The 24,565-nt window shown below is 48.8% G+C and overlaps 1 protein-coding gene across 1 annotated transcript; it reads left to right on the forward strand.

Annotated features, from left to right (window-relative positions):
• Window positions 1–505: 505 nt before the first annotated feature.
• On the forward strand, window positions 506–21,186 carry Dhc93ab (Dynein heavy chain at 93AB). Its single transcript, XM_078176648.1, is given in 36 exon segments — window positions 506–743; window positions 1,222–1,454; window positions 1,577–1,842; window positions 2,198–2,604; window positions 2,740–3,167; window positions 3,250–3,491; window positions 3,645–3,912; window positions 4,030–4,573; window positions 4,668–4,985; window positions 5,481–5,835; window positions 6,482–6,753; window positions 6,930–7,310; window positions 7,378–7,526; window positions 7,788–7,817; window positions 8,370–8,615; window positions 8,686–9,217; window positions 9,543–10,107; window positions 10,426–12,819; window positions 12,926–13,287; window positions 13,675–14,151; window positions 14,590–14,854; window positions 15,127–15,476; window positions 15,549–15,811; window positions 15,878–16,174; window positions 16,265–16,434; window positions 16,507–16,810; window positions 16,876–17,345; window positions 17,957–18,511; window positions 18,573–18,873; window positions 18,942–19,223; window positions 19,306–19,607; window positions 19,686–19,813; window positions 19,972–20,186; window positions 20,238–20,594; window positions 20,678–20,856; window positions 20,892–21,186. Coding segments are annotated over 36 exon segments (13,440 nt in total).
• Window positions 21,187–24,565: the final 3,379 nt, after the last annotated feature.

Consider the following 24,565-nt stretch of genomic DNA (forward strand, 5'->3'; position numbering starts at 1 on the left):
TCCAGGCGATGTTCACTCGCGTGACGATCGGATCGAAGAAAGACAGACGGAGGAGGCGCCGGCGGCCGCGGAACACGGACTAATATCGCCGGTCGGTCGCGGAAGAGTAAAATGGTACCTGCCAGTACGCGGGAGGCGGGATCGCGTGCAATGTCAGTCGCTCGGATATTCCGTGCGTCCCCGCGACAATAGGGGGGCCAACTCCGTAGCCACCAGAAAGACACGATCGGCCAATGCTTGGAGCGGCGGCGGGTTCAGTCGGTGCCTGGTCTCTTGACCTGCTTGCGCGACGACCACCATTGGCATTTTTCCCTCTTTAACCGTCAGCCTTCCTCTCCACCTCACTCCCCCTCTTCGCCCTCCCCCCGGTCGTCTCTTCTTTCCGTTTATTCCCCCGCGGGCGAAATATGAGCCGAGTTTCATATCGCGTCGAAGAAACGAGCTTCCGTAACGACGCCACCCGTTAACCGGCCCCCGTTCGCGTTTCCTGTTCGCCGTCGCAGAAATGGCCGCGCCGGACGGTCCGGCGGACTTCCGGCTCGAGTACATCGGGGCTTTCGTCCAGAAGTCGCTGAAACTGAAGCCGGAAAAATGGGCCAGGCTGCTGCTCACCGAGGAGTACCGGAACGCGGTGATGGACTTCATGGATAATCCGTTGCCCGCGGCGCTTTTCGTTGTCCTCACGCCGAACGCGCAGCTAGTCGCCTCGTCGTCGTTTCCTATACCGTGCCAGAGGACCAAGGGTGAGTGCGACGATGCGTTTCCTCGGTATTTCACGAACCGAACCACGGTCTCGCGGAAGAAAAATATGGAGGCGAGCTTTGTAAAATGGTCCTTGAACTTCAAGAATAACGGTTGTTCGGATCGAAGGATAACAATCGCGTGGCTAGCGAAAATTGCGCGGCGGAGGGGGAGAGAGGATGAATATGACATTTTTCGCGAGTTGAACTATACTCGCTGTTAAAGGAGAGAGTTAAGATTATTATTATTATATATATGCGAAAACGTTGAGAATAATACGTTATACAGTATTATACAATAATACGTTATATTAGTGAATAATAATACTCCTTACTTCTTACGATGTCTTATTATTATTATAACAAGTATATTAATAATAAAATATTACCAACTCTTCGCGCTCCGAAGAATAATGGTCATATAAAACAAAAATGATGTCTTCTAACTACCTACGGTCTGACTACTCAAAATGGCAATCAGGTATCTACGCGGTGAAGATCAAGCAGATACCACTGCCGCGAGAAAAGGACGCTTGCTCCTCGATGTTGATCGTCGGCGATCTATCGTCCCGCGTTGTAGATCAGCTAGCCACCCTAGTAGACAGCGTGTTCGCTCCTCTCCTAAGGAAACGAGAGAACCATAAAGATTTGCCCGAGGTGGCGGTCCAGGACATCTGCAGACACGTTCACGCTCTTCGAGGCACTTTGTACCAAGTAATACTAAATTTCTTATCGAATAACGAAGTCATTTCATTGTTCATTAAGGAATGAACTTTGAATGAACTATGCAATAGTTTTAAGACATTGATTTAATCTTTATCGATTAAATCAACCAGGTAAAAGGACAAGTGAACGGTAGGACAGTGCTTCCAATGCCAGCAGGAATGGAGATGGTGACGGATGTGGAGAAGCAAGTCCGGGCAGAGGGGCCCCAGACGGTCGACTTGTACTTGAAGAGCGCCATCGAGGGTGTCGTGATAAAGTGGGCGTATTTGGTGAATGACGTTGTCACCCAAGAATCTGGCGCGGCCTTTGAAAATGGCCAGAATCCTACTCCTGACGTCGAACTGGAGTACTGGGCCGCTAGATTAGCGAATTTAAGGTGAACTAGGTGCCATCCAAGCATCTATGTACATGAAGTCAGAAAGCCACTCAGGATCAAATAATAAAGGGTTCCTCAGGTCATTTGAAAAAACTTTTTCCTTTGCGAAAATTCAATCCGTGGCTTCGTTGACGAGTTATTAACGAAAAACACTGACCAATGACAGGCGAGCTTGTCTGGCGCTAGCCTCTCATTGGTCACAGTTTTTCGTTAATAACTCGCCAACGACGCCTCGGATTAAATTTTTGTAAAGGAAAAAGTTACTCCAAATAATCTCAGGAATCTCTCCCCAATTCCCAATTCTAAGTGACATTTGAATCACTCTGTCTAATTACTAAAATCAAGACGTCTCCAGGTATATCTACGATCAGCTGCAAGAGGACCGCGTAAAAAAGATGGCGAGCATCTTGGAGCTCACAGACAGCGCGTACTATCCCTGCTTCCGCACGCTCTTCGACAACGTGGTGTCCTCGATGGCGGAGGCTAAGGAAATCTCTCTGTACCTATCGCCTCTAGCCAGGTGTTTCAAAGCGGTCGAGGAGGTCGAGTTCTCGGAGGCGAAGCCGCTAATGGCAACATTGATACATTCGGTCGGACTGGCCTGGTGGAAGTCGAGCCACTATCAGAGCTCGTCGAAGGTGATCATAATGGTCCGGCAGATTTGCAACCTGTTGATACAGGAGGCTCGACGATTCCTCGACCCGTCGTCCATCTTCCAGAGCGACGTGGACGAGGCGCTGCAACGCGTTCAGATGTCGAGAGGTGGGCTCTGTCATTTTCGGAATCGATGCTTCCTCGATATTAGTTCCCCGGTCTCGTTAATTTGCAACGACTCGATGCTTTTGCCAAGATCGAGCTTTTAAGGATGATGATTTAAAGGATCGTTGAATTCGGCAGGGGTCGTCGAGGAGTTCCGCCGACAGTTCGAGCTGCGGAAGGACATGCCGGCTTTGAAGCCGGACGCTCCGCCGTGGACCTTCAACTCGAGCGCGGTTTTCCAACGTTTGGACGCGTTCCTTCGACGGCTCGCCGACATAGAGTGGCTGTTCAACACCGTCATGGAGTTCTCGAAGCTGGAGAAGATAGAGATCGGCGGGATACTCGGTCGATCTCTCAGCAGCAGGATCATCAACGTCTACAAAGAGTTCCAACAGCTTTTCGTCTCCTTCACCGTGAGAGCCAACGACGCTTTGGAGCCCGACGACGAATGCTTCGCGATCGATTGTCAGAAGTTCAACAAGGCGATCACCGACCTCGACATCAAGCTCGCCGCGATACTCTGCCAGGCTTTCGACGACTGCGGGAATTTGGAGAGCGTGTTCAAGGTAGGGGGGTGTGACGATCGATGGAAAGTGACAGAAGTCGATTCGAAATGATCGATCCACCATCGGATCTCTCGTCTTTCAGCTGATTAATATCGCCGGCTCCGTGCTCGACAGGCCGGTGATAAGCAAGCAGTTCACGGATCGCTACACCAGGATTTTGGACCTCCTGAATGTCGAGCTGACGGTGGTCGAAGTGCTGTTCAATCGCGGCACCAGAGGCGCGCTAATTAATCTCCCGCCGCTTGCGGCCGCTCTCACGTTCACCAGCATGCTGCGGCAACGCATTGATCTGCCAGTCCAATCTTTCAAGGCTATTCAACACCCGTGAGTCGCTTACGACGAGATTCGCCGCCCCGTAAGAACCTCGGCGCGCGAGCTTTCGAAACGGCATTAGGGGGTACAAAAGCCGTGGGACGCGCTCGCCGATTCCCGCGCGAAGCGAGCATTAAGCCGGTTGCGTTACAAACTCTGCCGTAGAATGGTAACGAGCGAGGAGGGCCGGAGCATAGAGCGACGGTACGAGAGGCTGATCAGGATCTTCAGCGAGAAGGACGACGAGCTGTTCACCGAATGGGCGCGAACCGTCCCGGAAACCGTGGACATCGGCCTCAATCGCAACATCCTGGCTCGCGAGAAGGACTCGACATTGTTCTTGAATTTCGACCCGGAACTCCTCGCCGTGCTGAAAGAAGTCAACTATTTGAAGCAGATGTCTCGCTCGGACATCCCCGACGAGGCTTTAAAGGTACGCTTTAAAAGTGCGACGATCTATTATATCTCTAGCAAAAAGGATAATGAAATCCCTTTAACATCTAACAAAAATTCCAGTCGTTTCAAAAGGTATCTGAATACTTTCTGTCAGGTGTCCGAAGACGTCGAGACCTTCCGCAAGTTCCGCACGCTATTGGGCGCAACGGTGGACTCGTACAACAGCGTTCGAAAGACGACGACCCGGGTGGAGTTCCAGCTGATCGAGAACGAGATCACGCGGATCGATTCGTTGGTGTCCCGGGGTGAGAACGAGCTGCGCTGGCGGTCGGCCGGCGTCTTGGAGTACATCGTGGAGCTCGGCGAGCTGGTCGAGGGCCTCTGGCGGCGTATCAAGTCCGCCCAGACGAACGTCGGCAAGATCAAAGCGATCCTCGAGCCGTGGACCAGGACGCCGCTGATCGAGAGAAAGGACCGGCGCAAGGACGCTTTATTGTCGTTCGACGAGCGGCCGGAGAAGGTATCGAAACGGTACGCGGAGATCGAGAGAGCGGCCGAGCAGATCCACTCGTTGCTGAAAGAGAACGAGACGCTTTTCCAAGTCTGCGACGAGATCGTGGATCCCTGGCGCAGATACGTCGAGTACGTCGACGGCATTGTTATGGAGTCCCTTCGGAGGGCTTTGGGCTGCTCGTTAGGTTTCTATCTCTCGCTCTTTTTCCCTCCGTCTATCGGTGATCGACGGCCCCGCTGTTTCGATTACGGAATCCTCTTCTTTTCTATGTTTGTTAGGGTATTTGGTGGAGAACATGGACTCCGTCGGCCAGGGCGAGCCTTTGCTAGAAGCGAAGCTCGAGCTCAGGGAGCCTGATCTTTATTATGTTCCCTCGCTGGAGCCGGACGATCCCGACGGGCTCGATCAATTGATCCTCCATTTGCTGGACGATATTATTGGAATGGCCGCCCTCCTTCCTAGACTGAAGGAGGACGCTGCTGGATACACCGACGAGCTCGAGGAGGACTCGGATATCAAGGGGATGAAGAACGAGATTCTGAATAACGTCGCTACTGCCGTCGAGGATGCAACCGAGTTCTGCAGCAACTTCGAAGGTCAATAGTAACATTGGAAATGGTAACGCTAGTTGCTATTAAATAGTTGGAATAGTAACGCTAAAATTACGAAACCAGACGAAATCATTGGATCCTGACTTTTTCTTGATATTATAATTTCTGGGAGACGTTTTTAGAAATACTCCTTTATTGAAGCATATTGTTACTATAATATAAATAACATAAAGTTTAAATAAATTCCGTCTTGGCATTGCTATAACAGAATATACATTAGTCCTGTTTAGGATTCAGTATTTCTAGCGTCAACAAAACTTACTCCGGCGAATCCTTTTCTCAAAATTCCCCATAGCTGCTTCTATTAGATGTAAGAAAGAAATATAAAGTGTTCACGTTATTGAGAAAATCAAGGGGTTGAATAGTCGGCAACGGCAATGACGGAATCCTCGAGAATGGCCCGGTCCTCCGTTAATCACGGTCCCCGTGACGGCGTTTGCCATTCGATCCCGTTGATCCTCCGTCGTTTTATTTTATCAGGGTACGCCTATCTCTGGTTGGACGACAGGGACATGGTGATGCAACAGTTCCTCGAGTATAGCCGACAATTGACGATAGAGGAAATGGAGATGGTGGCTGTCCAAGATCCCAAGGGGCCGGCGCGGTCGCCGCCGAAAATGGAGCAATTCCGCGAGCAAATCGACCTTTACGAGGGCCTCTATCTCGAGATCGAGGAAATGGAAGCGTCGAAAGTGTTTTGCGGCTGGTTCAGGGTAGACCTGAGACCCTTTAGACAGTCGGTGCTGAACATGGTCTGCAAATGGTCTAGCATGTTCAAGAGACATCTGGTCGATCGCGTCACCAGCAGCCTCTCGGATTTGGGATCGTTCATCAGGTGTTTCTCCTTCCAACCGTAAAAGATACACTTTACTCCGCACTTGTTCCCTTCTCGGCGCAGAAATACAGAGGATTCGCGTTGAATTTATTTGATTCAAATGATACTTTCAACTAATGAACTTTTGAGATGATTAATACATTGAGTGCCAACAGTGAATTATGTTGTGGTAGATTTTCACTAGGATGATAAGAATTATATATTATTATCTATTTATTTAAAAAAAGGAAAATTTGATGTCTAGAATACATATCTTAAAAATTGGTTTGGCAGTCATTACGTTAATGTGCATTGCATTAAAAGAATGATAAATAGCCTGCGGGAACTGAAAATCAGTAAAATAAATATAAAATAGTGGAAGCATTTAAATAATAAAAAATATTGTTTTATTACTTTCGATAAACTTCTATGCCTTGGAATTAATTCAGGAAATAAATTGACTCGCTTCTTCTTCATTCTTCGCAATTTCAACAGTTTGAAAATAAAAAAACTGAGTCCAGCTGAAAATGTATAATATTTTCGAATAGAAAATACTATTCCCGAGCTTCAATGTTCCCACGCGATCGGTAATTTTATTCACCGTCGCGGTTACGCCGGATAATCGAGCGACGAGGACGAGACAATAATAAGAGTACGAAATCCTTAGGAGGGCAGACGAGGGTCTGCTCCAGCCAATCCAGCCGGGCGACTACGTCGGCCTAGTCAGCGTGATGGGGTATCTCCTGCAAGTGAAAGAGAGACAGCCGACCACCGACGAGATGTTCCAGCCGCTCGAGGAGACGATCGAGCTGCTCAAGTTTTACGACCAGGACATCCCGGAGGAGGTGAACGTACTCCTGCAAGAGCTGCCGGAACAATGGGCCAACACGAAGAAGCTCGCCCTCATGGTGAAGCAGCAAGTGGCCCCATTGCAGGCTGGTACGGTCGTAAATCTCGGGAAATTTTCACTTAACACTTTGCCATCCACTCGAATCGATTGCCCCTCGTTCCAATATGTTCCTAATTCCGCGGATGGATTTTGATTAAGCAGAAATCCGCCGAGAGTTCGGCCAACTCTAACAGAGACCAACAAAATGCATATATTTTGATGACAGGCGAGGTGTCCAGGATCAGAGGCCGAATCGCCGCGTTCGACACGACGATAACGCACTATCGCGAGGCGTTCCGCCGCTACAGCTTCTTCAAATACGAGTGCCGGAACCCGTACGAGCTTCTGGACGAAGGTCACCGTGAGATCCTGATGCTGGAAACCCAGATGAAGGACATCCAGGAGTCCGCGTCGCTGTTCGAGGTGATTGTACCAGAGTTCAAGGTGCTGAGACAGTGCAGGAAGGAGCTGAGGATGCTGAAGCAGCTCTGGGACTACGTGAACATCGTGAGGAGCAGCATAGAGGGCTGGAAGACGACACCGTGGCGGAAGATCGACGTGGAGAACATGGACATCGAGTGCAAGAAGTTCGCCAAGGAAATCAGGGGTTAGACACTGTACAAATCAAATTCTTACAAAATTTTTCAAATCATCATAATACTCCTTTTTCTTAGCTTTGGACAAGGAGATGAGACTGTGGGACGCTTACGTGTCTCTCGAGGCGACGGTGAAGAACATGCTGACTTCTCTAAGGGCTGTCGGCGAGCTCCAGAACCCTGCAATTCGGGAACGACATTGGAGACAGCTGATGAACAGCACTAAGGTACCGAAGAGGTTCGCGGAACGGTTGAGAAACGCGAAGAGAACGATTCGGGAGTACAGATACCTATGAAGTTTGTAATATTTTTGTACGAGCGGTATTTGTATTTTTGTATTTTTCTATTAGAGAGATTATTCTTGTGTGATTTAATCTCGACGGAGGTTAAGCCCGCGCGCGTTTAGGGTAAACGGGAGAGGATTTTCGTATTCACAGGAATACTAGATGCTAGTTGCACAAGCTGTATATACGCTATCGGTGTTGCAGAAGCTGGGCGACATGACTCCAGAAATGACCGTAAGTCCACTGTAAATACGCGCACGATTACAATTTCTCTCATTCGATATTATATTATTATATCATTGCTGTGCATGCTGCACACGCGTCATCCGCGAATCGTTTCTTTTGTAAACTGTATATATTATATTTCGATTAATAAATTGATTCGTTTGTGAACGTGCTCATTTCAATCACCTGCTTCGCCCATTTCATTCTCAAAATGCTGTATCTATCATTGTATATTTCATTGGTATATATTTTATATTACACTAGTATACATTGTATTTTATTATATTAGTATACGTTGTATATTACCCTGGTATATATTGTATATTATCATACTAGTATACATTGTATATTACACTGGATCCGCTGTTAATTTTTGCTTGGTGCACCAGCGTCTCGACTGCACTGTCTCAATTCACCATTAAACATCATAGTCTTCACATACCTCCATTTAACTTTGCGTATAAATAAATATAGTCATTAAAGTCTCAGTAATCCATTAACACACCTTGCAACTGCTACGGAATGTCAAAGATCGCGTTGAACAGTGATCGTTGCGTCTAGGTTCGCTTCGTGATGGACGAGTCGACCACCTTGGCGGACTTGTTGGAGCTAAACCTGCACGACTGCGAAGAGGAAGTGAAGAACATCGTCGACAAGGCTGTGAAAGAGATGTCCATGGAACGGTACATGCGAGAGCTGAACACCACATGGTCGAAAATGGAGTTCGAAAAGGAAACCCACGCGAGAACCGGCGCCACCTTGATCAGGGCGAGCGAGGAGCTCATAGAGACCCTAGAAGAGAACCAGGTGCTCGAGCAACTTTCAACCTTCTCCCTTTAAAGAACAAAGCAAGAATTACAATTACCATCTCTTCCAGGTGCAACTGCAAAACCTCATCACCTCGAAGTTCATCGCTCATTTCTTAGGCGAAGTTTCTAGCTGGCAGAAGAAGCTCAGCATCGCGGATCAGGTAACCACGGTCTGGTTCGAAGTCCAGAGGACCTGGATGCATCTGGAGAGCATCTTTACTTCTTCGGAAGATATTCGAAGGCAGCTGCCAGTGGACGCAGAGAGGTTTGATAGGATAGATAAAGAGTTCAAGCTGATGACGGAAGAAATGGCGAAGACGCCGAATGTGGTCGAGGCTACCAACAAAGAGGGTCTGGCATCGGCTTTAGATATTCTGCAGAAGGAGCTGGTTCTCTGCGAGAAGGCTTTGGCGGAGTACTTGGAAACGAAGCGTCTTGCTTTTCCAAGGTTTTACTTTGTTTCGTCCAGCGACTTGTTGGATATCTTGTCCAACGGGAATCAGCCCGAAGTGGTGGCTAAGCATTTGACGAAGTTGTTCGATTCTATGGCTCGCTTGAAGTTTGACGAATGCGCTGATAAGCTGCCCAGACGAGTACTGGGTGAGCTTAAGTATCCAATTTATTTTATCCATTTTGTTTTAAATCTGCCTTCTTAATAAAATACTGTAAATTATATTATTCGTCAAATATTGTAAAATTAAGATATACTATTTTAAAATTATTCTAAAATGATATTATATTATTCCAAAATTATTCTAAAATTAATTTATATTATTCTAGAATTAATCTAAAATTATGGTATATTATTCTAAAATGAAATTGTATTATTTTAAAATTTTTCTAAAATTATTTAAAAATTAAATTCTATCTAAATTATATTCTATTATAATTCATTCTTGACAAAGATGTTTCTCCATATTTAAAGGGATGTTCGCGAAGGACGGCGAGTACGTAGAATTCGCGAACTGCGAGATGACTTGCGAGGGGGCCGTGGAGGCGTGGCTGAACGGCCTCCAGAGAGCCATGAGGGTGACCATAAGGCACTACTTCAGCGAGGCGGTGGTGGCCTACGAGGAGAAACCGCGAGAACAATGGCTGTTCGACTACCCGGCTCAGGTGTCTTTATGCGGCACGCAAATCTGGTGGACCACCGAGGTGAACATCGCGTTCTCCAGATTAGAGGAGGGCTACGACAACTCTTTGAAGGATTATCTAAAGAAACAGATCTCTCAACTGAGTATTCTGATCACTCTGCTGATCGGAGAGTTGACGAAGCAGGAGAGACAGAAGGTGATGACGATCTGCACGATCGACGTGCACTCGAGGGACGTGGTCGCCAAGCTGGTCCAGTCAAAGGTGGAGACCTCGCAGGCCTTCCAATGGCAGAGTCAACTGCGACACCGGTGGGACGAGAAGGAGAAGGATTGCTTCGCCAATATTTGCGATGCCCAGTTCAAATATTCGCACGAGTACCTGGGAAATACTCCCAGGTTAGCGTTACAGGGCCTAGGGCTCTTTATTAACGCCTTCGTATTCGTAGAAGTCGAGTAGCATTGTTAAAAAATCGGAGACCCTTAGGATTAGAATATCTGATAGATGATCTAATTCTCTTTTTAATTTAGCTTTTATTATCTGAAACATTTTAGAACACAAATGGCATTGTCTATCGGGTCATAAAATCTATCCTTCACCTCATCTAACCCTTTTTAATCTAGCTTTTATTCTCTGAAGCATTATAGAAGATAATTGACATCATACATCAGCTCCAGCTCCATAAACCTTATCACAAAGTTCTCCTTTCCATTTAGGTTGGTCATAACGCCTCTGACAGACAGGTGCTACATCACCCTAACGCAATCCCTCCACCTAGTGATGGGAGGTGGCCCGGCAGGTCCAGCAGGCACAGGGAAAACCGAAACAACGAAGGATCTAGGTCGAGCATTGGGTATAATGGTCTACGTGTTCAACTGTTCGGAGCAAATGGACTACAAGTCCTGCGGCAACATCTACAAAGGCCTGGCTCAAACAGGAGCCTGGGGCTGTTTCGACGAGTTCAATCGTATCACAGTAGAAGTCCTGTCAGTGGTAGCGGTCCAAGTAAAATCGATTCAGGACGCGATCAGAGACAAGAAGGACAAGTTCAACTTCATGGGAGAAATGATCAGCCTGGAACCCACTGTAGGCATCTTCATCACGATGAACCCTGGCTACGCTGGTCGCACGGAGCTTCCAGAGAACTTGAAAGCCTTGTTCAGGCCTTGCGCCATGGTGGTGCCTGATTTCGAGCTGATCTGCGAGATCATGCTCGTGGCGGAGGGTTTCCAAGACGCCAGGATCCTCGCCAGGAAGTTCATCACGCTGTACACTCTGTGCAAAGAGCTTCTGTCGAAGCAGGATCACTACGACTGGGGTCTGAGAGCTATAAAGTCCGTGTTAGTAGTCGCAGGGAGCTTGAAACGAGGAGACCCTGGCAGACCCGAAGAACAAGTACTGATGCGAGCCTTAAGGGACTTTAATATACCAAAAGTAGTCTCCGACGACCTGCCTGTCTTCATGGGACTGATCGCGGACCTGTTTCCAGCTCTGGACGTCCCCAGGAAGAGGGACGCGGAGTTCGAGAAGATGGTGAAGCAAGCTGCAGCCGACTTGCAACTTCAGCCAGAGGATGGGTTCATCTTGAAAGTGGTACAATTGGAAGAACTGCTCGAGGTGAGGCACTCGGTGTTCATCGTGGGAACCGCTGGCTCTGGCAAGACCCAAGTCTGGAAGACCCTGTTCAGGACCTACCAGAACATGAAGAGGAAGCCTGTGTACAACGACTTGAACCCCAAAGCTGTCACCAACGATGAACTCTTCGGAATCATCAATCCAGCGACTAGGGAGTGGAAGGATGGCTTGTTCTCTGTGATCATGAGGGAGCAGGCAAATTTGGGAGGCGAGAATCCGAAGTGGATCGTCTTGGACGGCGACATAGATCCCATGTGGATCGAGTCTTTGAACACTGTCATGGACGACAACAAGGTTCTGACTTTAGCTAGCAACGAAAGGATTGCTTTGACGCCTGTGATGCGACTGCTCTTCGAAATCTCGAATTTGAGGACTGCCACTCCGGCTACGGTGTCCCGAGCTGGGATCCTGTACATCAATCCTCAAGATCTAGGTTGGAATCCTTATGTGACCAGCTGGGTGGAGAAGAGGACCTCGCCGATAGAGAAGTCGAACTTGGTGATGTTGTTCGATAAATATATTCCTCCTTGTTTAGACACTTTGAGGACCAGGTTCAAGAAGATCACACCTATCGCCGACATGGCGCACGTGGAGATGCTCTGTCATCTGTTACACTGTCTGCTAAAACCGGAGCTAACCGGCACCGACTTCTTGAAAGAGCACTATGAATTATACTTCGTGTTCGCTGCTGTCTGGGCCTTCGGGTCTTCCATGTTCCAGGATCAAACCGTAGACTACAGAGTAGAATTCAGCAAATGGTGGGTGAACGAGTTCAAGCAGATCAGGTTCCCCCAACAAGGCACTGTTTTCGATTACTACATCGACGCTGAGACAAAGAGCTTTGCTCCCTGGACGGAACGTCTGCCAAAGTTCGAGCTGGACCCTGAAATGCCTCTGCAAGCGGTGCTGGTTTACACGGCGGAGTCCATCAGGATCAAGTACTTCCTGGATCTCCTGATGGTGGAGAAACATCCGGTGATGTTAGTGGGCAGTGCTGGCTGCGGGAAGACGGTGCTGGTTGCCGAGAAGCTTCTACACCTGCCTGAGAACTATGCCGTGTCCAACGTGCCTTTTAATTTCTATACTACCTCGGAGATGCTGCAGAAGATCCTGGAGAAGTCGCTCGAGAAAAAAGCTGGCAGGAATTATGGCCCACCTGGGAACAAGACGTTAGTGTACTTCATAGACGACATGAACATGCCTGAGGTGGACGCTTATGGGACCGTTCAACCGCATACTCTGATTCGCCAACATTTGGATTATGGTCACTGGTATGACAGGACCAAGCTGACGCTGAAAGATATTCACAATTGCCAGTACGTCAGTTGCATGAACCCTACAGCCGGGTCTTTCACTATTAATCCAAGGTTGCAGAGGCATTTCTCTGTGTTCGCCGTTAGTTTTCCGAACACCGAGTCTCTGACCACGATCTACGCCTCCATTTTGTCGCAGCATCTGTCCAACATCGAGCACAGGTATCTGTCGTCGCCTTTATTAATCCCTTGCAGTATAACTCTCATGCCTTTCATGACTGGTTATTATAGGGTTAAACACAACTCTCCTAACGATACTGTATCGCAGGTTCCCCCATCCGGTCACAGAGCTCTGCAACAACATAGTGCAAGCCTCCATCCAGCTGCACCACCGCTGCGCTCAGATGTTCCTCCCGACAGCGGTGAAGTTCCACTACATCTTCAATCTCAGAGACCTGTCGAACTGTTTCCAAGGACTACTATTCAGCGGCAACGAATGCCTGCCATCCTCCCTGGATCTGATCAGGCTCTGGCTGCACGAGACTCATCGAGTTTACGGGGACAAGCTAACCGATGAAAAAGACATCGAAAGCTTCACGAAGCTCCAGCTGGACATCCTCAAAAAGAACGTGGAAGAGGTCGACGAGGGAGCCGTTTTAGAAAAGCCGAATATTTACTGTCACTTCGCAGGTCATTTCGCCATCCCCTAATCAATTGTTCTGAACACTTAACAAACGGCTCGAATCTGCTCTGTTTTTCCTAGTTTCCGGGCATTTTTCAGGGGAAATAATTAAACACGAATGTATGGATTTAAATTCCATTTATCTCTATTTAATTCGTCATCTTCAAATTCACTCCCTGAAGACCTAAATGACCTAACTACCTAAATGAAACTAACTAACCTAACTAACTAACCTAAATGAAAAAACTAAATTTTCTAATTTCCACTAAAAATTCAAGCAAAAACGTAAATTCACGTGGCCCGTCCTAGGAAATTAGAATGGAAAAATGTAAATCTATGGGGCCCGTTTGTTAAGTGTTAAACAATTTCCAGAATCTAAGAATTGTTTTCCGCAGGCGGTGTCGGCGAGCCGAAATATATGCCAGTGAAGGAGTGGTCGACGTTACACAGATTATTATCCGAGGCGATGGTCAGCTACAATGATCTAGTGGCAGCCATGAATTTAGTGCTCTTCGAGGACGCCATGATGCACGTGTGTCGCATAAACAGGATCCTAGAGTCACCGAGAGGCAGCGCTCTTCTAGTCGGCGTAGGAGGATCCGGGAAGCAAAGCTTGTCGCGACTGGCAGCGTTCATCAGCACGCTTGAGGTCTTCCAGATTCAACTGAAGAAGGGTTACGGCATAGCTGATCTCAAGCTAGAGCTCGCTGTCTTATATAACAAGGCAGGCTTGAAGAACTTGGGCCTGGTGTTCCTGATGACCGACGCGCAAGTCGCCAACGAGCAGTTCCTCGTGCTGATCAACGACATGCTTGCTTCCGGCGAGGTGCCTGACCTGTTCGCCGAGGACGAGGTCGAGAACATCATCGCAGGTTCGCTGCTTGGATGTGTTACGATTACACTGCGGATTTTTATGCAGAATAAAAATTATCATCGTTGCTTGTATCAAACAGAAATGAGATTTTGAATATCTTTTTTTCAATGGTGTTAGTACGGTGAAATTAATACTGAAGTATTTGCGAGGTTGTTAAGGATGGATTATTGGCACGTGGTAGGATTGAAGCAAGTCTTGGACACGTTTAACTTTAACATAGATATTTAATTATAAATGAAACACACCATTCTTAAAACTTTTAAATTCCCTTTTTATCTTCCACTTCTTTTGTTCTACTGTTCTTCGTTTCCATTCTTGCTGTAACCGCGCAAAGATCCGCAGTCCAATCGTAACGCAGTTAGCAAGACTACTGCAGACTTCTGCAACCCATCATGATGTACGACGACGCGTCGAATGCGTTTCTAAACGGTCGCAGGCGTCCGGAACGAGGTGAAAGGTGCCGGTATGCTAGACACCCGCGAGAACTGCTGGAAGTTCTTCATCGACCGGGTGCGCAGGCAGCTACGAATAGTTCTGTGCTTCTCCCCGGTCGGATCCACTTTAAGGGTTCGCTCGAGGAAATTCCCGGCCATAATAAATAGCACGGCGATAAACTGGTTCCACGAATGGCCGCAAGAAGCTTTGATGTCTGTGTCGAAGAGGTTCCTGCAGGAGTTGGACGAACTTCCCGAAAGTTATAGGTACACCGGGGCATTCCGTGGGGGGGAGCTGGAGGGAGGGAAGGGATGGGACGCGGACGGGTATCTTCGGCCAATAGGGGCGGTTGTTGAAACGGACTTCGGAGAATTGCACGCGTTTAGAGGATCCGAGTGTACCGTCTCGATAGATACACCGGGATATCGAGCCGTTGCCAAATACCGCGGCGGGGTGCACCACCCCTAACTTAGACATAACAATCGCTGTAATAGCTGTAGTTTTCCGTCGCGAAGTCAGACCGATTCTCTTGATTCAGAGACTCGGCGGCGAAGTTCATGGCACACGCTCACACGAGCGTGAACGCGGCCAGTCGCCACTATCTCGCTAGCGAGCGTCGCTACAACTACACGACGCCGAAGTCGTTCCTCGAGCAGATCAGCCTGTACACACGTTTGCTGAAGACAAAGTCGAAAGAGCTGTGCGCCAGAGTGGCCAGGTTGGAGAACGGCTTGGAGAAGCTCAGGTCGACCGCGGTGCAGGTGGACAAGCTGAAGGAGAAGCTGGCGGTGCAAGAGGTGGAATTGCAGCAGAAGAACGACGCCGCGGACGCGTTGATCGCGATCGTAGGCGTGGAGACGGAGAAGGTGCAGAAGGAGAAGGCTCTGGGTATGGGAACTCCGATCGTTTAAAACAGATCAAACTTTCCGCGCATGCAAATTCATTTCCGATTGTCTGCAGCCGACGAGGAGGAGTCGAAGGTGGCGATAATCGCGGAGGAAGTGTCGAAGAAGCAAAAGGACTGCGAGGCGGACCTGACGAAGGCGGAGCCGGCTCTGCTGGCTGCCCAGGAAGCGCTGAACACCCTGAACAAGGCGAACCTAACCGAATTAAAGTCGTTCGGCTCGCCTCCAGGCGCCGTGACCAACGTGACGGCGGCCGTGATGGTCCTGCTGGCACCGGCGGGCAAAGTGCCCAAGGATCGCAGCTGGAAGGCTGCCAAGGTAAAACGAGGTCAACGGATCGTCGCCACGGATGCTTGCAGAGAACGTTCTTTTCTCCCTCTTCAGATCGTGATGGCGAAGGTCGACACGTTCCTCGACTCCCTGATCAATTACGACAAGGAGAACATCCATCCCGAAGTGATCAAAGCCATTCAACCGTACCTGAAGGACTCGGAGTTCGAACCCGAGTTCGTTAGGTCGAAGTCGGCGGCCGCGGCAGGTCTTTGCGCTTGGGTGATCAACATCATCAAGTTCTACGAGGTGTTCTGCGACGTGGAGCCGAAGAGGAAGGCGCTGGCGCACGCGAACGCCGAACTCGCTGCTGCGCAGGACAAGCTGGGCGTGATTAAGCGGAAAGTTGCTGTACGCGATCATTTGAATAGTTCGATTAATTTATTTATTAGCTTAGTAGTTGATGAACATTATTGGTTTTATTGTTGCTTTGGAATTTAGTCTCTCGAGGAGCAATTGGCGAAGCTGACGGCGGACTTCGAGCAAGCTACTGCCGAAAAGTTAAAGTGCCAGCAAGAGGCCGACGCTACCAATGCAACCATCGCGCTGGCTAATAGGCTGGTAGGTGGTTTAGCCTCGGAGAACGTTCGATGGGCAGATTCCGTCGCGAAGTAAGTTGCCCAAGGAGTGAATGCACTTTGGCGATCACTTTCGAAAGGCTACGAATAAACGATTCGTTAAAGTTTCATGCAGCAAGCGTCAACCTTGCCAGGCGACGTGCTACTGGTAACAGCGTTCATCTCATACGTCGGCTGCTTCACGAAGCAATTCCGACAGGATCTCCAGCAGAAGCAATGGCTGCCGTTCCTAAGAACGATGGAACCCCCGGTTCCGATAACAGAAGGCCTGGACCCGTTGTCCTTGCTAACGGACGACACTCAAATAGCCAAATGGAACAACGAGGGTCTGCCGAACGACAGGATGTCGACGGAGAACGCCACTATTTTGACAAACTCGGACCGTTGGCCGCTGATGATCGATCCCCAAGTAATTACGTCGTTCTAGCCGCGCGGTCCCCGCATCGCCGCCTCTAAAACGATCAACTTCCACAGCTCCAGGGCATCAAGTGGATCAAACAGAAGTACGGCGAGGAGCTGAGGGTCATTAGGCTGGGCCAGAAGGGTTGCCTGGATGTCATCGAGCAGTCGCTTGCCTCGGGTTCGACCGTTTTAGTCGAGAACATCGGCGAGACGGTGGATCCGGTGCTGGATCCTCTGTTGGGCAGGAACTTGATTAAGAAGGGTCGCGCGATTAAGATCGGCGACAAGGAGGTCGAGTACAATCCGCTGTTCAGATTACTGTTGCACACCAAGCTGGCTAATCCGCATTACAAGCCGGAGATGCAGGCGCAAACTACCCTGATTAATTTCACGGTGACGAGGGACGGGCTCGAGGACCAACTGCTGGCGGAAGTGGTGAAGGCAGAGCGGCCGGACCTAGAGGAGCTCAAGGCGGAGCTGACCAGGCAGCAGAACGACTTCAAGATCACGTTGAATAGTTTGGAGGACTCGCTGTTATCGAGGTAAGACTGCCGTGAACTCTCTTGTGCTTTCGTTAGGCTACCGAGAAGGTTAATACTGCATTGGTCAATAAAGAGGTTAGACTGTGGATTTAGTTCATTTTTGACAAAAGTATAATTTTAATTCAAATATAATTTTATAATTTTCTATTACGTATAACCTATGAAAATGACTGAAAGAAAAAAGGAAATGGGAATTAAATTTTGTTGAATGAATAGTAATACATAATATACAAAATTAAAAATGAAAAGCAAAATGTATTAATTCTTTTATAAAATTTAGATATTTGTAACACAATAATATGTCTTAATTTTATGTAAAAATAAAAAATATAAATGAATAGCTAAAATGTCAGAGTAGATATACAATTACAAAGGGTTAACATAGACTGTTTTAAGTTTGAGTTCAAGACAGTTTATTTAAAGTTAACGCAGACACAAAGATCCACAGTCTAACGAAGATAAATGTCACCGAAAGAGGATCGAATCTCGTGAAGTAGTGGTTCAACTATTTCGACGGCGAGCTCCATCAGAAGCCTTCCCGTTGGCTCGACGTTTCCGTTCGTTCGATATCTCTGATCGTTTTCCGATGACGAGCCGACAATTGTCCGCAGACTGTCGTCGGCTGGCAGCAACGTGCTGGGCGACACGTCGCTGGTGGAGAACCTCGAGACGACCAAGAGGACCGCGGCGGAAATCGAGTCGAAGGTGACGGAAGCCCGCGGGACCAGCAAAGAGATCGACGCTGCCCGAGAACTGTATCGACCGGCCGCCGCCAGAGCCTCCCTCCTCTATTTCATCCTGAACGATCTGAACACCATCAACTCGATTTATCAGTTCTCGCTGAAGGCCTTCAGCGTCGTGTTCCAGAACGCGATCTCGAAGGCGGACCCGGCGCCGGACGTGTCCGGCCGCGTGAAGAATCTGATCGAGTGCATCACGTACTCGGTGTTCATGTACACGAGCCGTGGCCTGTTCGAGTGCGACAAGCTGATCTTTGCCTCGCAGATGGCCTTTCAGATATTGCTGGCGAGGAACGAGGTGACTACCGGCGAGCTGGACTTTCTCCTGCGGTTCCCCATCACGCCCCATGTCACCTCGCCGGTCGACTTTCTCACGAACACCAGCTGGGGCGGCATCAGGAGCCTGGCCAGCCGAGAGGAGTTTCGGTGAGAAATTTTCGATCTTTCGCCCGGGTCGACGACTCGTTTCACACCTTTGCCCGCGCAGAAATTTAGACAGGGACATAGAGAGCTCGGCGAAGCGTTGGAAGAAGCTGGTGGAATGCGAGTGCCCGGAGCGGGAGAAGTTCCCGCAGGAGTGGAAGAACAAGACGACTATACAGCGGCTGTGCATGCTGAGAGCACTGCGACCCGACAGGATGACGTACGCGATCGCTGCGTTTATCGAGGAGAAGCTGGGGCCTAGATACATCGAAGGCAGAACAGTGGAGTTTGCGAAGTCGTTCGAAGAAACCGGGCCATCGACGCCGATCTTTTTCATCCTCTCTCCCGGAGTGAATCCTCTGAAGGTCTCAAAAATCCCTAATACCTCCCTCCAACCTTTCCACGATATTTCTCCAAATTATTTTATCTCCAGGACGTGGAAGACCTAGGTCGCCGACTAGGCTTCACCCTGGACAACCAAAACTTCCACAACGTGTCTCTAGGCCAGGGTCAGGAGACCGTCGCGGAGCAAGCGATGGACGAGGCGGCGACGAACGGCCACTGGGTTGTCCTCCAAAATATTCACTTGGTGAAGAAGTGGCTGCCGCTGCTGGAGAAGAAGCTGGAGGTCGCCGCGGACGGGTCCCACGCCGAGTACAGGGTGTTCATGAGCGCGGAGCCGGCCAGCACACCCGCGGGACACATCATCCCCCAAGTAAGAGCTTCCCTTTGTGCTCCGACACCCTCTAACTAATTGCAAAGCCGAAGTCGATCGTGTCTGAAACGGGACGAATTAGGGGATCCTGGAGTCGTCCATTAAGATCACGAACGAGCCGCCGACGGGGATGCAGGCGAACCTCCACAAAGCGTTGGACAACTTCAGCCAGGAGACGCTCGAGATGTGCAGCAAGGAGGCCGAGTTCAAGGCGATCCTGTTCTCCCTGTGCTACTTCCACGCGGTGGTCGCCGAGCGGCGCAAGTTCGGCCCGCAGGGCTGGAACAAGATCTACCCGTTCAACGTCGGCGACCTGCACATCAGCGTCAGCGTCCTCTATAATTATCTGGAGGCCTCGGCCAAGGTGCCCTGGGAGGACTTGAGGTTCGCGTTCACGCCCCGCTTCCCCTTCCCCGTTGCTTCGGCTCGAGTAATTGTCCTAATAGTCGATGGTGGATCAAGGTATCTGTTCGGGGAGATCATGTACGGAGGCCACATCACGGACGACTGGGACAGGAGGCTGTGCGTCTCCTACCTGGAGGAGCTGATGCAGCCGGATCTGGTGGACGGAGAGCTGCAGTTAGCGCCAGGTGAAGCACTTCTTACGAACGATCAATTAACCCCTTCGCTACGGCACGTTTACAATATTATTAAAATACAAAATTATAAGTAATATAGGATGGCACTTGTATACACACGTTTGGTTTCGATAAATGAGTGTCAGGATTTACAAGTTTCACTTTCGAAGGATTCCCCGCGCCCCCGAACACCGATCTCATCGGCTACCACGCGTACATCGACGAGGCGATGCCTCCGGAGTCCCCTTACCTCTACGGTCTTCATCCCAACGCGGAGATAGGCTTCCTGACGATGACCGCGGAGAATCTCTTTAAGACCGTCTTCGAGATGCAGCCTAGAGACTCGGGGAGCTCCGGCGGGCAAACGGTGACTCGGGAAGAGAAGGTAACAATTACTTTGCGACGTTTGCGTCTTGTTAATCAAAAGATCGTCTAGGTGAAGCAAATATTGGACGAGATAATGGAGAAGCTGCCGGACGAGTTCAACATGACAGAAATCATGGGCAAGGTGGAGGAGAGGACCCCGTACGTGATCGTAGCATTCCAGGAATGCGAGAGGATGAACTATCTGACGATAGAGATCAAGAGATCGCTCCGCGAGCTGGATCTCGGTCTGAAGGGCGAGCTGACCATCACCTCGGACATGGAGGACCTGGAGAACGCGGTGTTCCTGGACCAAGTGCCACCTGTATGGGCACAACGGGCTTATCCGTCTCTTTTAGGCCTCTCCGGCTGGTTCGTCGACCTGCTGCTGAGGATCAGGGAGCTGGAAACCTGGTCCACGGATTTCGTCGTAAGAAAACGCTTATCCCGCAGACGGATCCGAACTCTCGTCGTCACTGTCGCCGAGAAGCCACGCTTGATATCTTGTTCCAGCTGCCGTCGTCGGTCTGGCTGGCGGGATTCTTCAACCCCCAGTCCCTATTGACAGCCATTATGCAGTCGACTGCCAGGAGACAGGAGCTACCCCTCGACAAGATGTGTCTGCAGTGCGACGTCACGAAGAAGAACAAGGAAGAATTCACGTAAGCGACGGAGCGGAGAAGGATGATGGCGTAATTTCTATTTGATTCCGCGTTCTCTGCGATAGCTCGGCGCCCAGGGACGGCGCCTACATCCACGGAATCTTCATGGAGGGCGCCAGATGGGACGTCCAAACGGGTATCATCGTTGATTCGAAACCGAAGGAGCTGTTCCCGGCTATGCCTGTGATCAACGTGCGAGCGATCACGCAGGACAAGCAGGATCTTAGGAACATGTACGAGTGTCCTGTTTACAAGACCAGGACCAGAGGACCCACCTATGTGTGGACCTTTAATTTGAAGACCAAGGACAAGCCTGCCAAGTGGACCTTGGCCGGCGTCGCGCTGTTACTGCAAACTTAAATTGTTAAGAGATTGCCTAGGTTTATTGTCTATGCTTCGAGGCGAGCAAAATGTTGAATTTGATTATTTCCAGATTATTAAAGTTATCAAAAAATAAGTGATCATTTGACTTGCGAGTTACATGGTTAATTATAGTAGCTTTTAGTTACTATACCTAATACTTATTTGTAGAATATTTTCAGATTGGTAGTAATCGTCGTTTACGTTTCGTTTACTATATTTTAGTAAACATAAAAGTCATGGAAAGCAATGAAAGAAAAATATAACAGATGAAACAAATATATCACAGAGAGGACACAATAATGCAGATTGCAACGATAAAGAAATTAATATAAAAATGCAGACTACACTGGGCTACTATCGAATGCTTATCATTATCAGTCAATAGTTATGACAATACTCTCACGATCCGTAACACGTGCATAATTTCTCTCACTCGACTCGTTGAACGTACTTTGGTTCCTCTAACGAACTACTCTCGTGCTCGAAATCGTCCCGATCCGCAATTAGGTCCGACCGAAATGTGTCAAACGACCGGTTCGCCTGTTCCCATCGATCGATCCGCGAATGTCGGTCGTTTAAAAAGGAGCAGGGGGGGGGGGGCTGACACACGTGGCCGGACGATTGCTGCGGCGGAAGCAGAAGAAGAAGAAGAAGCAGAAGAAGACAATAATTCGAGCGTAAATCCCGGAGGGCCCATCGAACGTAGGATATCTAGAGGTCGACTAATCGACCAGGAGTTAATAAACCGTAAGACGGAAGGAAACCGACGCGAGGTCTCCGGAGGAGTCGCCCCGTTTCCTGTCGGCCGACTTTCCTCGTTGAGGGGACAGCGGAGTGGGGCGGAATTATCTGTCATTCCTTCGAAATAAAACCATCGGCGAAGGGGATCGATAGTCGCGGGAGCCGGCCGTGAAAATAACAGAAAGAGAAAAAGAAAAAAAGAAAAGGAAAGCGGAGGACCGCGGAAGGTGAAAACGCGCGTCGGTATACGAGAGAGAGAAAGAGAGAGAGAGAGAGATCGGGGCCGCCTCGGGGACATAAAAGCTTTCAGATTGCGGCGCGGGATCAAAATTGTATCGTGTTAGCGAAAGAAATTAGATTTCCCTTCCGACGGGGACGTCGAAGCGCGCAGCGGATCGCTCGGGGAACGATCTCTCGCTACAGAATGGAATCCCATCAAATATGCAGAGGTTATTAGCTCTCGAAGAACCGAGGAAAAATGTTTGCCCCCGTCGTTCGCCCACCTCCCGCCCCCACCCCGAAAGGATCCCCGGTCCCACGAAGACGCGGGGAAGATAAACTCCTGTTGATCAACCTGTTAACTAATGCAGCCGCTGTTTCTGCCGTGGGGTGTAGCTCTCTCCGCTTTATAAATTCTACATCGGGCCCGTAAGTAGTTCTAAAAACTTCTCTGTTCGCCCGGCCGCTATTTATTTAATCTCTCGCTACACGCACGCTCTTCCCGCCGAACAAAGAACTTGCTCTTCGGTTTCATGAAAACAACATCGAGACCGGCTCTGGGACTCCTCTTCTAATGGCGGACCTATGGTGGTCTGAAACGACGTCCATCGCCGATTCTATCGAAAAGTCGTTAAAAGTGAGATCACTCTGTGGCACCTGGTGTAAAAACCATTATTAAGTATGAATAAAGCACTTATTCATACTTAATAATTTTCCTAATAGGACCACATGATTTTGGTTACATCTATTGCATTTATTTAGTTTCGTTTCTATATTTTGATGATAGAAAAATTCAATTTGATTTCAATTTTTCAACCCCTTGCACTATCGCTCCTTTCATGCTGTGACGATTAGCACTTATTCATATTTAATAATTTTCCTAATAGAACCAAACAATTATTGTTTCCTCTATCGTCTTTATCTTCGTTTCTAAACTGTGATAACAGAAGAATTAATTTTTACTTCGATGTAGAAGAAATTATTAGGTTGGAAACCTTATTATTTTAATTTTTGAAATCTAATTTTTCGTAATATAAAAATTATTTTGCAAGCTGTAAGAATTTTAGTGGCCCCTCAGAGTGGAAAGGGTTAAAACATCTTTCAAAATTACTATAGAAAAGCAACTCTTTGTTGGTTCGCTGCAATAATGCGGATCCCCGGCGAGACTAAAAATGGCGTCCGCTCGATTGCACGCGCTAGGCATCGAAATCCGAGGTTTTCCGGCCCGCCGTCGTTATAAGAGTTTCATTAGCCTGGACACAAAGAAAATCCGGATGGCCCGGCGGACGGTGCACTCCGCGCAAAGTCAACTCGTGAATCCCATCGAATCAAAGGGGCAGAGAGAAAGAGAGCCAGAGAGACAGATAGAGAGAGAGGGAGAGAGAAGGAGAGAGATAGCGACAGTGAGGGTGAGCGGCAAAAAAGTGCTCGGACGGAGGGCGGTGATTGGCTGGCAAACACCCTCCACGTGATTCGTGCCGATCGATTGGCCCCTCGTGCACCGGCTTCAATCACGGTTTTCATTAAGCCTGGCCGGACACACCGAGGGCAAGAACAGGATCGAATACCCGGTTGCTCCTTGCGTCAACCATCGCTCGAGGACGTTGATGCCTTCCGCTGGGATACAACGCGGCTGGTCCTCGCTGACTAATCGACCGGTCAGATATGCCGAAACCCCGGCGGAGTTTTCCTAGAGGAATCGAGGCTCTGCGCGAACAGAGGACGAACAGGAAACGAGGAAAGTTTCCTGCCGAACCTCTTCGCGGCACAAATTCGGAGATAGCCGGGAAAGGGAATCTCGAGGGTTGAAATCCGAGGCACAGTACCGCGCATTGCAGTCTTAGTAGAACAAGACCTAAAGCTTTCTCGATGTTTATCGATTAAACAACTGTGCTAATGGCTGTGCTTTAAGAGTCGCTCCCAAAAGTTTGCTTCCGTTAAACAGTTTGCAGTTATCAAGATTTTTATCGCGTTTGAATTGCCGAACGGTTCGCAGCTGCCAAGATTTTTATCGCGTTTGAACAATTGCAGAGTTTCTGCCAAGATTTTTATTACGTTTGAATAATTGCTGGGTTCTAAGTCTGCCAAGGTTTTTATTATATCTGATCAGTTGAAGGGTTCGAAGGTATAAAAATTTGTATTTTTTAAAATTTGCGATATTTCGATTGCATTGGAGAATGGATAAATCACGCGTTTAGATCTGCCAATATTTTTTATTGCATCTGGACAGTTGAAGGGTTCGAAGGTATCAAAATTTGTATTGCATTTAATAAGGAGAAGCTTTGATTGCGATGGGTGGATCGCGCGCTTGGTTTTCGTCGATTTTGTTTTTCACGCGAAAATAATTTTGCACGCGGCGTACAGTTCGCCGTGGCAACGAGACCGTGGCAGAGTATTTCGAGAGTTGTCTCTGGTA

Source organism: Augochlora pura, chromosome 3 (assembly GCF_028453695.1).
Source record: "Augochlora pura isolate Apur16 chromosome 3, APUR_v2.2.1, whole genome shotgun sequence".
In the NCBI taxonomy this organism is placed as follows: Eukaryota; Metazoa; Arthropoda; class Insecta; order Hymenoptera; family Halictidae; genus Augochlora; species Augochlora pura.